At 35.7% G+C, this 15,169-nt stretch overlaps 1 protein-coding gene across 1 annotated transcript in view; it reads left to right on the forward strand.

Moving 5' to 3' along the window:
• oca2 (oculocutaneous albinism II) overlaps nucleotides 1-15,169 on the forward strand; it is an 85,565-nt gene that overhangs the window by 4,316 nt on the left and 66,080 nt on the right. The window contains exons 2-9 of the mRNA XM_084424957.1: nucleotides 1,523-1,778; nucleotides 7,414-7,509; nucleotides 10,128-10,301; nucleotides 11,198-11,255; nucleotides 11,389-11,461; nucleotides 12,005-12,165; nucleotides 12,890-12,972; nucleotides 13,276-13,429. Coding sequence (XP_084281083.1) covers nucleotides 1,549-1,778; nucleotides 7,414-7,509; nucleotides 10,128-10,301; nucleotides 11,198-11,255; nucleotides 11,389-11,461; nucleotides 12,005-12,165; nucleotides 12,890-12,972; nucleotides 13,276-13,429 — 1,029 coding nt within the window. The 5' untranslated portion in view covers nucleotides 1,523-1,548. The remainder of the gene's footprint in view (nucleotides 1-1,522; nucleotides 1,779-7,413; nucleotides 7,510-10,127; nucleotides 10,302-11,197; nucleotides 11,256-11,388; nucleotides 11,462-12,004; nucleotides 12,166-12,889; nucleotides 12,973-13,275; nucleotides 13,430-15,169) is intronic.

Below are 15,169 nucleotides of genomic sequence, written 5' to 3' on the forward strand. Positions count from 1 at the left end.
TTAAGTGTTTTAGGCTACATCAGTAGCCTATTAAACGGCGCAATTTTTCATTTAATCAGAAATCAGAAAATCTTTAAAGATTTAAGTTAATATTGTGTCCAGTTTGGACACACACACACACACACACACACACACAGATATAATTTTTTTGATAAAGTGTGTGCGGTTTCGTTTTCTTAAGTACTGGTTCAAGAACCGTTTAAGCACCGGAACGGTTTAAAAAATACCGAGTAGGTACTGGTATCGGATAAAACCCAACCAATACCCAACCCTACCTATAATGTATGATATGTCTCTGTGTACATACGGTGGTACTTGCCGTACTGACTCCGAGCCTGAATGCTTTCGTGAACCCAGATAGACCGGCATTTGCCCATTTGCTGCAGTTAAATAGCCGCGATGGCAAAGAGCACTCGCTGTTTCTCGTTCATCTTTAATATTATGCATTTTATGTACTGATTCCATTTATATTTAGACTTTTCCTTCCAAAATGTTTGTTTGTAGCTGCAAGAAAACGGATTGTTCTACAACATGGAGTAACATCCGTGAATGTCACTCACAAACATTACTAGGCAACCAGTAGTGGGAACGCCTACTAGCGACCGCACCGCCAGCCACTGGCGACATGCAGCGACAAAGTCGCTTGTAGTGTGAACGCAGCTTCAGGTCAACTTTATGGTAATGAGCTATGACGCGGTTCGGCGCCAACCAATCGGAATGTAGAAGTCCTCCACTTGAGAGTATTCCAGAGAACGCAGTCCTGTAAACTTTTGTTTTGACCACATTAGTTCCCAAGCAAGATAGAGGAGAGGTTGATCATGTGAATTTGATAAGAAGGCGCGCAACACTACTTATAGGCAACATTTTCACACTAGAATGCTTGTTTTTATGTTCAGCGGGAGTGCAAATTAGACTAGCACTTAACCATGAACACAAAAGCCACACCACACAAATGGCTTTTAATTAGATTATTTAGTTAGCAAACATATCACTGTAATTAAGTTCTTTCCATCGATCAATTTCTTACTTTCACATTTAAAAGTTTTCATGAGGTTAACTTATACCCTACTTGTGGTCAGTCTGCACAAATAATGATCAACATGCTTGTTTGCTTTGCGGCCTCTTTAAATAAAGTTTAAAAAAAGACCAAGCATTCGATCTACGTCAGGGCGTCCATGAATCCTTCAACGGCGTTGTTGGCAGGGCGGCGAGAGTGAATTTTGACGAATCGAATCGAATCGTAAATCGAGTTTTTTAGGGGAAAAAATCGCCCAGCTCTAGTTAATGCTATATTCATGTGAAGCACTAGATGGGGCAGGTGGATCCTTATGGAATGAAATCACATGCAATGCAGTTCTGAATGTCTAAATATTTCTTTCTGTACAACATTATTCTACATGTGGCTTATAGAAGTCTCTTACATAGAATTGTAAGTCTCAAAAGACCTGCTAGTAACCATAAATATGACACCTATGCTGCAATAAAAGATACGTTGACCTCAATGTTCCCCCTTATCCCCCAGTTGTGGTCCGGTGTGCCAGAGTGAAGATGTACCTGGAGAATAAGAGTAATATTGAGGTGGAGATGTCTCAAACCGGAGGCCAGGCTCACTCCAGCAGGGTGGGCAGCAGAAAGTCTGACACTGTGGCCGGCAACTTTGATGAGCTTCGTCTACTGGAGGGATTCTCTGGGAAAAGAGAGACACAGAAATTGCTGCAGGCTGCAGCCATGCCCTCGGGACACTGCATAATCTACACCGACGTCCATCAAGAGGATAGGTAGGACACTAGTTCTTGGGGGTTTTGACTATCAAATAGTTAATCTGAATTCCATTAAAGGGATATTTCACCCTTAAATTAAAATTCATACATCATTTACTGATTCTAATTGTTCCAATCATAAATGACTACTTTCTTCTACGGAACACAAAATTATTTTCCAACTGTTTTTGTCCATTCAGCGAAAGTCATTGAGGTACAAAACAACACTGGATGCCATTGACTTCATTATATGAAAAAAAAATGCTAACAGAAATGCACTTTTTTGGGGTGAACTGTCCCTATAATTTAATTTTAAGGGCTCAAGTTTATTTATGGATTAAAGTCATGTAAGAAAAGATCAATTTAGGCCATCACCACCAGTGTTGGAGAAAGTTACTTTTAAAGGTAGACCTAATGCATTACAATATTGTGTTACTCCCTAAAAAAGTTACTAATTGCGTTACTTAGTTATGGAAAGTTACTTTTGCATTTTTGAACAAAAACAAACTAAAGTTCTATTTTTGGCAAATGTAAAGGCCCTTTCACACCAAAATTTAAATGAATAAGCCTCAGGCTGAAAGAAAATGCAAATTCACGCTTGTACAGTAGAGGACGCAGCTCAAACAAACCTTTCTGCTGTGCTGCCATTCTGGATTACAGTAGAATAGGAGGCAGAAGAAGAAAGTTCAACACTCTTATTTTAGCTATAAAAACATTTATTAATTTATTAATTTTTGCTTATTGGCATTGTTGAATTGGATCATCGAAGGTCAGCAGCAAAGACATTGGTTAATAAAATTAGATTAAATATGTAAAGTATACAGTATTTGTGTAATGTAACATTTAATTATTGCTGGTTTGCATAATATTCTGAGTTTGCATTTCACTTTTTTAATTAATTTTGAGGAATACAAAATCAGTTTTTTGTGTGAAAATGAGATGAGTAAATATATGCTTACATTTTGTCTAGAACTACAATAATCATCATGTTTACACACATGTTTACACTCTGCACTTACTTGCAATTTCTCTCAACATGAGAACAGGAGAGGCGTCAGTTAATAAATGGGAAAACAATATAACTTGCATTACTTATTTGAAAAAGGTATTTTGTTGTATAGTGAAAAGTAATGCGTTACTGTACCAGTTACTTGAAAAAAGTAATCTGATTACATAACTCTCATTACTTGAAATGCGTTACCCACAACACTTGAACTTTCTGTAAGCACAGAGTTTCCAATTTGGGGGTGTGTCAGTGAGAAAATATGGTGGATTTAATAGATGGTATTGATGGTAATTTTGTTGAAATTAAATTTATATAATTGTTTCATTTACTATAAATCTAGCTATGTTACATGTACAAAATACGATAGTATTGTACAATTACAATAAAATATTACAATTACATTTTCAGTACCTTCATAAATGGGGGAAACAAAGCAAAAACATACCTGATGCGCAGTATTTATTCACCTTTTTGTGAGTTAAAAGTAGAGTTTGATTAAGAGTTAAAAAATTATTGCAGAATTTTTTTATTCTTTTTTGTAGAAAAGTGACTTGAATGCATCTAATGGAAAAAATTACAAACTCGTAAATACAAACTTTCCCAAGAGTTTTTCAACGCACCCATATGTCAAAAATGATTTGGACAAACACATTGTTTGACCAGATGTAAAGCACAAACAGAACAATGTTTTGATAGTGCCACAGTGTTTACACGCTTCAGGAAGATCAGTCTATTGCTTATATTTGTCTATGCACATTAAACTGTGGTAGGAGAAAGTATTTTTTTAACATAAAAAAAACATGTCACCTTCAAGATATGTTTCTAAAGAAACCTCATGCTGGGAAAATCATTAATTTAGCAGATATCCTAATGCAAAATGTGCTTTGCGAATTCATTGTAACATTGCACTTCCACTATTATGACTGTGACATTCAGCTGAACCCATTTGGCATATAAGGTCCCCGGAACCCTTAGTGAGAGCTTTTCTGTGTGAAACAGCTGCTAATGACTCTAAAGAGGATTGGTGCTCACGTGTGGAGTCACAATACTGTAGTAATGCAAATGTTGTGTACTGTATATGTGGGTAAAATATGTGTGTGAGATTGTACTATAGAATATGGCGACGGGGGTCTTAATCTTAAACTTGTGGTTGTGATACTTTTCGGATTAGACACGGTTTTAGATCAGCCATCACGTGATTAATTGTTAGTCAGGCATGAGATCAGATCTGGTTCTACTCTCGTGACTGCTCTCCTGCAGGATTTTTTTAAATAACCAGTGCTCTCAATGAAATCACAAAATATGCATTTCAATAGTTGTTTGTTCTATCTCTCTTTCGGCCTTATGGGATATTTTCCATAATTTAATTATATAGAAAGTTTTAACAGTTGTTTGTTCTCTCTCTTTATCTGTTATAAGGGAAATATGCCATAATTGTTATATAACTATGGCAAATTTCAAATAGTACAGAAAAAAAATCTCTATATACACACATGTATCGTTGAGTAAGATATTTTTTTTATTTTTGAAAATTTCTTATACTCACCAAGACTGCACTTATTTTGATCAAAAATACAGTAAAACAGCAATACTGTGAGAATTTATTATTTAAATGAAGCTTAATTTAAGCAGCCATTCTTCAGTGTCACATTATCCTTCATAAATCATTCTAATATGCTCAGTATTTTTGTGGGTGGAAAGCAATTTTTTCCAGAATTCTTTGATGAATGGAAAGTTCAAAAGAACAGCATTTCATATTTATATACTTATTTTATGATGCTTACATTGCAAATCCATTTAAATAATATTTAAATTATTAATGCATACAATAAAGTTCCATTTGTTAACATTGGTTAACTGCATTAGTTAACATGAAGTAACAATGAAAAATACTCTTAAGCATTTTTTAATCTTAGTTAATGTTAATTCCAACATTTACTAATACATTATTCAAATTATGTTTTATCTGTCTATATAATTTAACAGACCTGAGTTAACATGAACTAGCAATGAACAGTTGTATTAATGAATGTTAACAAATATGAATAAATACTGTAACAAAATGTATTGCATACTGTTAGTAAATGATAGTTAATGCATTAACTAATGTTAACTTTTGTAATGCTGTAAATGTCTTTACGTGGAATGAAATTGACTGTCTCGGGTAGTATTAAATTAGACTTGTATTCTAGGTCAGAGTATAGTAGGTGTCCCACTGGGTTATGTCCTCCCCCCTCTTTCGTTTTATTCTCATCTGGACCTCACACACTCAGATCCAGGCACAATAAGAGAAGGCTTTACTTCATTTATAAATCCTGCATTCGGTGAGCTAACATTTCAAATCTCCTCTCCGTTGTGTAACTGCAGAGAGCGGGATTAAAGGCCTTGAAATATCCTGTCTAATCTCCCTTTTGCCCAAACTCAACACCAGGATATATCCTGGAGGCCATGGCTATTATGTCTTGTCTGGAGCACACAGGCACACACACATACCCCGTCCCAGCTGTTTGCAGTGAGGCATCGGTAGGGGTGGGTGAGTTGTCTGATTCCTCTGTACTGCTAAGCAGCTGAGGTTTGGGATTTGCCCAATGATGCGTTAGAATTGGACTGGGATTGACTCTATAGTCTGGCCTATGCTGAGCAACATTGATCTATTTTGGCATTTTGCAAAGGCTTCTCCATAACTCACACACACAAACTCAGAGCCAATTGAAGAGATAAAAGGGTCTTTACCCATTTAAACTGTCATTTATTACGACAAACAGAGAATTTTCCCCGATTATTACATTACTGTAGAGGCTCCAGTAATTAGCTTGCAGAATTCTCTGGATTTCCATCTGTTCTATTAATACAAGCCGAAAAATATCAACACTACTGGTGTTAATAGCTCAGAACCAATCCTTTCTCTTTCCCCTCTTCTTCTTGAGACTTATATTGATTTTTTTGTTATTTAGTATATGAGATGTGAAATGTTTGCTTTATGACTACAGTAAATAAAGATGTCCTTGTCTGGACATGGGGAGGTTGAGAGGATAAAGTGTGATTACTGAATGAAGGAATACTATCAGTGACTAAAATTATATTGAAATATATTATTTTGACACTACAGTATGCATGTAGTACAATATATATATCAATATGTATATATAGTGGGGAGAACAAACAAGTATTTGATACACTGCCGATTTTGCAGGTTTTCCTACTTACAAAGCATGTAGAGGTCTGTCATTTTTATCATAGGTACACTTGAACTGTGAGAGACGGAATCTAAAACAAAAATCCAGAAAATCACATTGTATGATTTTTAAATAATTAATTTGCATTTGTGTACAATACAATACAATACAAAGTGTACAATACATTCATAAATGCATTAACTAATGTTAACTAATGAGACCTTATTGTAAAGTGTTACTGTTTTAGTTGTTTAGTTAATACTGTCTCTTAAGTCATTTTTAATGGAAAAAAATGGTCAGACCCCCTGCTTTACTGCTATGGAACCTTTGCTCTAGGCCCAAGAGAAATGCAACTTGTCTAAATGAATGTATCCCTGTGCAAGACACTATGGACACATAAAAGATAAATACTTTAAAACCATGACACTGTGGCACTGACTTTTGTGAGGGATTCATGCATTACATGAGCCTGTCACTGGCACAGATAAAGGTAACAAAGCAATTGTTTGATTTATTTCATTGTGCCACTGTGTTTTATAGCATGTAAACCAAGATCAGAACACTATTTCAGTCTTCAAGGCCTGGACATGCAGGATGATGTTGTCCTTAAACCTTTCATAACCATAACACACTATTGCCTCTGTGAATCTGCACACCACCTGATGCCCATGCACCCTGGCAAGTTATGAGGTGTCAGTTAAATCATCAAGACAGCCTGCCTACAGACAGCTGTAGGAGGACACAATGGATCAGAAGGATGACTTATACAATTGCTGTTAACATTTTGGACGTGTAACTTGTCAGGGCCATGCACAGACATTTTAAGGGGCAGGTGCTCAAGTGATAAAAAGGCCACTAATCTCATCTCATCAAATAAATTAAATTAGTTACATATTGTAGAACAACTTTAAATTACTTTCATATTCAATAAATACTTAAATAAAACAAAAGAAGATATTTTATATTTGTGTTCAGCAGAAGAAAGAAATTCATATAGGTTTGGAACAACTTGAGGGTGAGTAAATGATGACAGAATTTTCATTTAAATTCTAATAAACTATCCCTTTAATGCAGTTTTTGGGTAATTAAAAAAATGCACTTAAGACTTAAGAAAAGGGCACTTGTCTAGTCAGAGAGAAAAAGGGGAGGTGCTTGAGCACCACTTGGGCTCTATCTGTGCGTGTGCTTTGTTTGCAAATCTACATTTATGTTATGATCATTTAGCTTAGACCTTGTTTGACACATTAGATCAAGATGTTTGATAGTGCTGTAAAGATGACTAAACAGACCAAAAAGGAAGAATGACTTTCAGATCTGCTCAGAGACTTTTAGTTCCATTTTATTTCAGCTGCCAGTTTTTATAGAAGAGTCATTAAAAATGGATGTCAAGCATTGATTTCTAAATGTGGCTGAGATGTTATTTATGACAGACATCATGCTCGGATTTAATAAGTTCTCTCCTTGTTTCCAGGCACAGCTTCAGCATGGTAAACCTCCTGAAAGGCAAATCCAACCAAGCCAAGCACACAGAACGGTCACCCCTTCTCACATTCCCCCAAAATGACAGGTGAGACTACTGTATATTTCCTAGTTGGTTTCACAGTATTTCATTTTTGATTGTTCTTTAGTTCTTGTTTTCTTTTCTGTTCAGCAGTAAACAATTCAATGAAGGTTTGTAAATGAAATAAAATAAAATCCACTGTAGCTCATATTTCATAATAATGTGCAAATTTGCAAACATTATATAATGCTTTGACAAGATCAGAGGTTGATGTGCATTCATTTATAATTATATACCAAGCTATACTAATCAAATTGTAATTGCATTTCTGGCTATTTCAATGTTCATTTATCATCTGTTAAGTGTTACAGAATATCTTATTCTTTTGCAAGTTATTATATAGCATTAACCAATCATACACAGGGAATTTCTCCATCTTTCTTCCAAAGTTGCAGATTCTAAAGACCTGTTGACTTGGCTTTAGTCAAGGAGGCTTTTGCAGAACAGCTGTATGAATGTTTCCTGCGGGTCTATTATTACCGACCTCATTCAGTAATGAGAAAAAGTGACTTTGTGACCTTCATTTCCAACAATTACTTTATATATTACCAGGTTGAAGGCAAACAGTTCCTCACATAATGTATGACATTTTGATATCTTGAAGTGGTCTTGACCTCTTTGTTGCTACTTTTTAATTATACCAAACACTGCCTGCAGTACTCTATCTGCACTCTCAGTTGTCAGCCTCAATAATAATCGGGAATGATTCCAGCAGATTGAATTTGATACCAGACTGAAAAAACAGTTTGCTTAACCAGTTAGGTATATGTAATTATTAGCCATGTTATTTGCATAAGAATCCCCAATTTTCCATTTTAAACGTTTTGTATTTTTATATACAAATCCATATTTTTATGTGGGAAGCAACTATAGGTCTTAGTTCTTCAATATTTTTGTCATTTTGCTTATTGTTCCATTCATTTCCTGTTTTCCTCAGCATGTGTCCTTGATTCACCCATGCATCCCTACCAGAACTAAAAGCGCTCACTTAAGCCAGTGATTTTTATGTAACAATGTTTGAAGAATCATAGGCATAAGGATTACACCTGTATTTAATTTTGTTGAGATGTGTAGGATAAGTCTTCTCATTGATAATGAAAATTCAAATTGGATTTTAATGTATTTATTGTTTGTCTATGTAAGGTCAAGTCACCTTTATTTATATAGCACTTTATACAATAGATTGTTTCAAAGCAGCTTTACAGTGATAAACAGGAAAATAATGATTCAGTGATACAAACAGTATTTAATTCTGCTGTAAAGCAGCTCTAAAAAGACCATAGTAAACAGCCATTATTCAGTTAAAATCAGTTCAGTGTTCAGAATTCAGTACCATTCAACAACTGTGTAAAGTTCATACATTTTGGAATAAGTTTAATTAATCTATAAAGCAGCTCTGGAGAAAACAGTGATGCCATCATTCAGCTCAGTTGTGTCAAAAAAAGTGTCAGTGCATTCAAATCAATAATATTGCCCAATATTAAGTGTCCCCAGCTAAGAAAGCCAAAAGGTAACAGTGGCAATGAACCCAAACTCCATTGGTGAAAATAAACCTTGGGATAGAGAAAAAAATCTTAGGAGAATCCAAGCCTAGTCTCCTCTGGGACCCTTATTGCAGTCTTTCTCAACCATAGGGCCGGGGTCCAGTAGGTTTGATCGATTCCCCTATGATTTGAATGATTCCCCTAGTCTTGAAAAACATGGATATATGAGGTAAAAAAGGTTGAGAATCACTGCTTTATTGCTTGTTTGGCCTATAATAACATATGGTACCATATTCATATTTATAAAACTTTGTCATGATTCTTAAATTCCAAAGCCATTAAAATAATCATTTTTAATGTTCATATACATCACACTATATTTTAATTATGAAACATTGCAGATGTTTAGCTTCTTGCTGTAGTTGAAGTTAAATTAAAATGTATTTTATTTAACATAATTCAGTTTTTCACAAATTAGTTTGATATCAAACAATTGGTGGGCCCCCTACAGTACCGCCATAGACCTCTGAGATCAAGGAGCCTACATGTAGTAAACTGTAGTGTTAATATGGCTGGCTGCTATCTGCTGCCCTTGGTAATACATTTTTCATTCCATAAGGCAGTGAGCTGAATGCTAATGCTGCTAGCGATTATATTGTGTTCTCAGTTGGAATAATCTATCTTGCTGCCTATAATCAACACAAAAACCTCTAGTTATGCCTAGGAACTTGTATCCTGTGTTAGCATGGATTCTCCAGAACTGTGTAGCATAACAGGCTTTTAACACCTTTCGTTGGTCTTAATTTCTTTTGTGTGGCTGCTAGCATTTAGATGAATGATCGCTTTCAACTTGCAGAAGTTAATCAGCCATATGTTTTACTTTGGATGCTATTAAAAGTTATCCTAGAGGTAGTGTTTCATTTCTATGTAACTAGCGGCATCAAGTGGGACTGCAGAAATAATTATAGTTTCAAACAGGTTTCCCAGATCAAACTGATTAATTTGACCACTAAACAGATCCCGCCCCAAACACAACTCTTTGGTTGAGCCAGAAGTTGTCTCTAAGAGCTCAAACAAACAGAGCAATATTTTGCGAGCACCACACTGTGTAACCCACTGTTTTTATACTGTTTTATGCAGTATAACCTACATGGCAATGCATGAGCCCAGCCTGGGGTCTGGAGAGGAATCATGGGAGGCGAACTCTGCTGAATTGGAGAGGAGGTGCAGGCTGGGCAGTGAGGTGACCAGTCTTTCCCACATCACATCCATGGAGAAATGTGAACATTACTTCAAACTATCATCCCCCATCAGGTATGGCATACATACACTACCGCTTAAAAGTTTTGGGTCACTAAGATATATACGTATTTTTTTTTAAAGAAATGAATCGTTTTATTCAGCAAAGGACGCATTATATTTATCAAAAGTGACATGCTACTATTTCTACTATTGGTGTTATTATGAACTTTTGATATTCATATTCATATTAATTTTCTAATCAAAGAATCCTGACAGAAATGTATTACAGTTTCCTCAAAAATATTAACTGTTTTCAGCATTAATGATAATAAGAAATGTTTCTTAAGGTCAATTCACACCGCACAGACAAACGCCAACAAACACCAACAAACAAGTTGGCAGTTGGATTTAGAATTTTATGAAAAATAACTGTCATGTTCACACTGCCCCAACAGACACCAACAAACACTGATTGAACATGGTCAGTTGGGTGAAAACAAACGCCAAAAGGGGTAACACACTGATCCAACAAAACCCAACAAATGTGCCTTTCTGTGTGGTGTGAATTGGCTTTTAAGGACCAAATCAGCATTTTACAATGATTTCTGAAGGATCATGTGACCCTAAATACTGGAGAAATGGCTGCTAAAAATTCTGCTTTCCCATCACAGGAATAAATTACATTTTAAAACATTTGAATTGAAAATTTGAAAATAAATGCAGCATTTGTGAGCATAGAACACTTTTTTCAAAAACATTTAAAAACCTTACCGACCCCAAACTAACTAAAGTTAAACAAAGTTAACAATGCTGAGTAGGATAAGGCAGAACATATGAAATGGTTGTGCAAAGCTCTTTACTGTAGCATTTTAATTCAAATTCCCCTCTGAAAACAACTGTCTGGGACATTAACTGTGTTTCTGTTGCAAAGTGGATGTCATAACAAATGCCTACATTTGCTTTTACAGATATTGCTTAAGGACAGCAACAGTCTTCACCATCTTCATTATTGTTGTTCTCTGTTCAGTAAGTTATACAGACCTGATCAACGTTTTCTCTTCTTAAGTAGAATAATATGCACTTATGATTCTATTACTTGCTTATCTCAATTTTATTTGTCTGTCTTTGTGACAATAACTATATTTATTTGAATCATCAGCTGTTTTTCAGCATGTATCCTGACAGGGAGAGCCCCTGGAGGATGCTGGCAGTCTCATCTACTGAGAGCTTCTGTATCCTCGCCATTTGTGTACTTTAGAGAATCTGCATTGTATGGGTTTGCTTTGACTTAATAAATAAGAATCATTAATGCACAAGTCAAATATTGTGATGATGCGTGCCACTGCGCTAACTCCTCAGACCCTGCAGGGATTTTATATTTGGTTCGGAGATTGCACTGAAGGGCTGTTCTAATTCATTTCCGTCTCTGTGACAATCTCACCATCTGCTATTTACAGCGGCCTGTGTCATGGTAACAGTCTTGCCTATGACTTTGTGCATAACAACAGATCTGCCTGATACTTGCGGCAATCTGTGAGTCCTGCAGAGCTGTAGAGATGAATGAGGAGAGTGAACAATGCACTGAAGTGCTGCAAAGTACCTTCTGCTGGTGGGAGGGGATTGTCTGTCCGAAATGAAACGATGGCCAGCTGACATCTGTTTGCGATGCTCTTCCAAAACACTCAGGTTTACGCTTGATGGATATTTTGTGTTGTGTGTTTTCATTTATATCCCTAGTCCATGGAAGTTTTCCTTAACCTAACTGATCACTGTAGCCATGAATCTTACTGATTTTCGTGATAGCTCCCTGCTGAAGCTGCAGGTTGGTGGTCCGTTTTTGGGAGAGATAGAGGCAGTACAAGAGGCCCAGGAGTATATTCTGATCCAAGTGGAGCAGACTGAAGAGGCTGGGCCTCGCCGGAGAAGAGCTCAGCAGGTTAGAGTTGTTTCAACACAGCCGACAGGAACAATTAGGCGATTTATCCTACCAGCAGAATAAACTCATATTAAAATAGTTAAAGACTCAATGTGATGATTTGCACCTGTGGTTGCTATAGGCACATTCCACAATGTATGGCAACCAGACAGTGTCAAAATTCTTTCTTAATTTTGAGCAATTTATCTATTGTTTAATCATTTGAAACCCTTACAAAGTTTGGATTTTTTAAATGTTTTTGAAAGAAGTCTCTTATGCTCACCAAGGCAGCATTGATTTGATCAAAAATACAAGAAAAAACATTAAAAAAAAATTTAGTTATTGTTTTCTATTTTATTGTGTTTTAAAATGTCATTTATTCCTGTGATGACAAAGCTACATTTTTTTATTTTTTTCAGGATTCTTTAATTAATAGAAATATAATATAATATAATAATATTAATAATTCATATATAATAATATAATATTGTGTGTGTATACATACATATATATATATATATATATATATATATATATATATATATATATATATATATATAATATTGTTATATTATTATTTTCATGTAGAGGCATTTATACATTTTAAGGTGTCACTTAATAGTATCCAAATACTTTTGGAGGATGCTTTATGTGAAATATTTTCTTCAATATTTTCTTCTCTCAAATAGTCTTTAGCCTAATAGCCTAAACATTCACATTATAAACGGTAACATTTTTCCAACAGGTGCTTTATAACTGGACTATACCATTGCATTCCAAACGAAGTGACCACATTCTGAGAACAAGGACATTTGAAATGGTTAGCAGGTACGATTACACATTCCTCATCACATAAGATCTGGACAATTCCACTAATAAACTGGAAAATCCAGGACCAAATGCAAAGACATTTCATGTTATACAATGCACATTATTGCATCTGCTGGATATTGAAAATGTAGAATTATCTTGTCATACAACTGTTAGATTTGAAGTTAATCAGATTTTAAATTGTGCTTATAGTTCAGTTAATGTGATCATGTGATAATGTGGGTTTTGCAGTAGTTCCTGTCATGGAATGTGCTTTAATCTATCTCCACATCTGTAATCTGTCTTTCTCTTCCCCTCAAGCGCTCCTATTCTGATCAGTGTGCAGGCCTTTCTGTTAGACAGTCAGGTGGTTCCTCTGTCCATGACTCACCAGTCGCTCTATGTAACCGTGGAAACACAGGTGCTTATCGCTGGATTGATCCTGGCAGGAGTCTATGTGCTCATCATCTTTGAGGTAAAATATGTGGAATCGGCGTGAAGACATTATTTTTCACACTGCAAGATAATCCATTCAATGGTCTTTCATGACTCATCCCATATTTTCATCCCCTTAAACAAGCTCATCTCGGCTGTTTAGCCACATTTGCTCTGTGCAGAGGCGACTGAGATTTGTATATACATGTCTGTCATTTGTAACTTCTGAGGAATAGTCGATGTCACAGTGGGTAAAAGTTGTGCCTTCAGATCCAGCACTGTACTGAAATTAGCAGTGGCTATTCATAAACTCACGTTTTTATTTGTACCTCTGTTGAGCACTAGAGGTCACTGGGCTCTACTTAAGTTAACAGGAAGAGGTTTCTACTGGCCCACACAAACTGATTCCACAGAAGTATGTTGGATTTTTGGAATATGTGAAACGGAATTATGAATCGAAAAGTGGATTTTGCTCCTCATATTTTATTGCAACATCAAATTGAATTGGACCAAATGTCAGAAACCAATTTTTATTTTTTATTTAACTTAAAAAAATAGTTTTAAGCTTTTGTAACATTTTAAGTGGAGAAAAGTTATGAGGTAAAGTAGAGAATTCTGCATTATTTTTAGGTCACTAATTGGTCAAGTAAGACATGATACTGAATCAACATGTTTTGTTGATCCTGGAACAACATTCTTGTCCGAAAATGATAACTTATACCTAAAATCAGAGGGAAATAATATGTGAATAACACTGATGTAGAAGCACCTAGCCCTGGTTGTAAGCCTAATCTTGACATAAACTGTAAACTTGTCCCTCAAATCTGATTGGTTGATTGGAACGTCGTTCCAGGATAAACAAAGATGTTGGTCCAGGAACATGTTGTACTTGGTGAAATAAACCAAATAAGCAATTCAGTTCATTTCCTTTGTCGAAAATGTCAGATGTCCCTTGCTTCCATTGAAGCACAAAAATGCGTACTTCCAAGTCAGTCTGTTAACATGGATCATCCAGTTTTACACGAACTTGTGGAGTTCATACAGCTGGAGTGCTGCTGTCAATCAGAGAGACATAATGAATACTAGGACATTCTGGCATTCACTCAAATGCTGAAAATTTAATTTGTTATAAAATTGTATAAAATAGAAGCATTTTCACTAGCTGTCTCTTTTGGACCTTATTGTAGTAGTAGAACTCAATTTTCTGGTCTCTTTCACTCAGGATGCCTGAAATGGCCAGCTCTCATTTAAAATGAATCATTTCCATTTTTTTTGGTCACTATATATCTTTTTTTGTGTGAACGGCTCTTAAGGGATATATATTATTACGAAGCCTCACAGCAAAACACTCCTCCACATTTTTAACTTCCTCTTCTCCCAGTAGTGCACACTTTTTAGAGTTTGTGAGAAAGCTCTGTTTTAGTGTGGCTCCAGGGGGACATGAGGGCAGAGGGGACCTCCCTTCTTAATTACATTTATTTCTTCAGGAGGGACAACATGCTGTGTGTCGAAGAGTTTAATTAGGCCTTTGTGAGAGTGCTAATGGAGACGTTGGGGGCCCATGTTTCCGCTTTTACCGAAACACTACGTTAATACTAATGCTTCATAAATATGGCTACCCAGTCATCAAGGTGCTAAGAAAATATTGCTTTTAAAATGAAACTAATGAATTTTATGCTGTTTAGGTGAGTCATCATACTTTTATTTATTGTGCTTTTAAAACAGGGTTACTTTGGGTAACATTACCTCTTAGATTTTTTTTTTTTTTCATGAGGAATTT

This window comes from Rutilus rutilus (assembly GCF_951802725.1).
Source record: "Rutilus rutilus genome assembly, chromosome: 12".
NCBI classification, from domain to species: Eukaryota; Metazoa; Chordata; class Actinopteri; order Cypriniformes; family Leuciscidae; genus Rutilus; species Rutilus rutilus.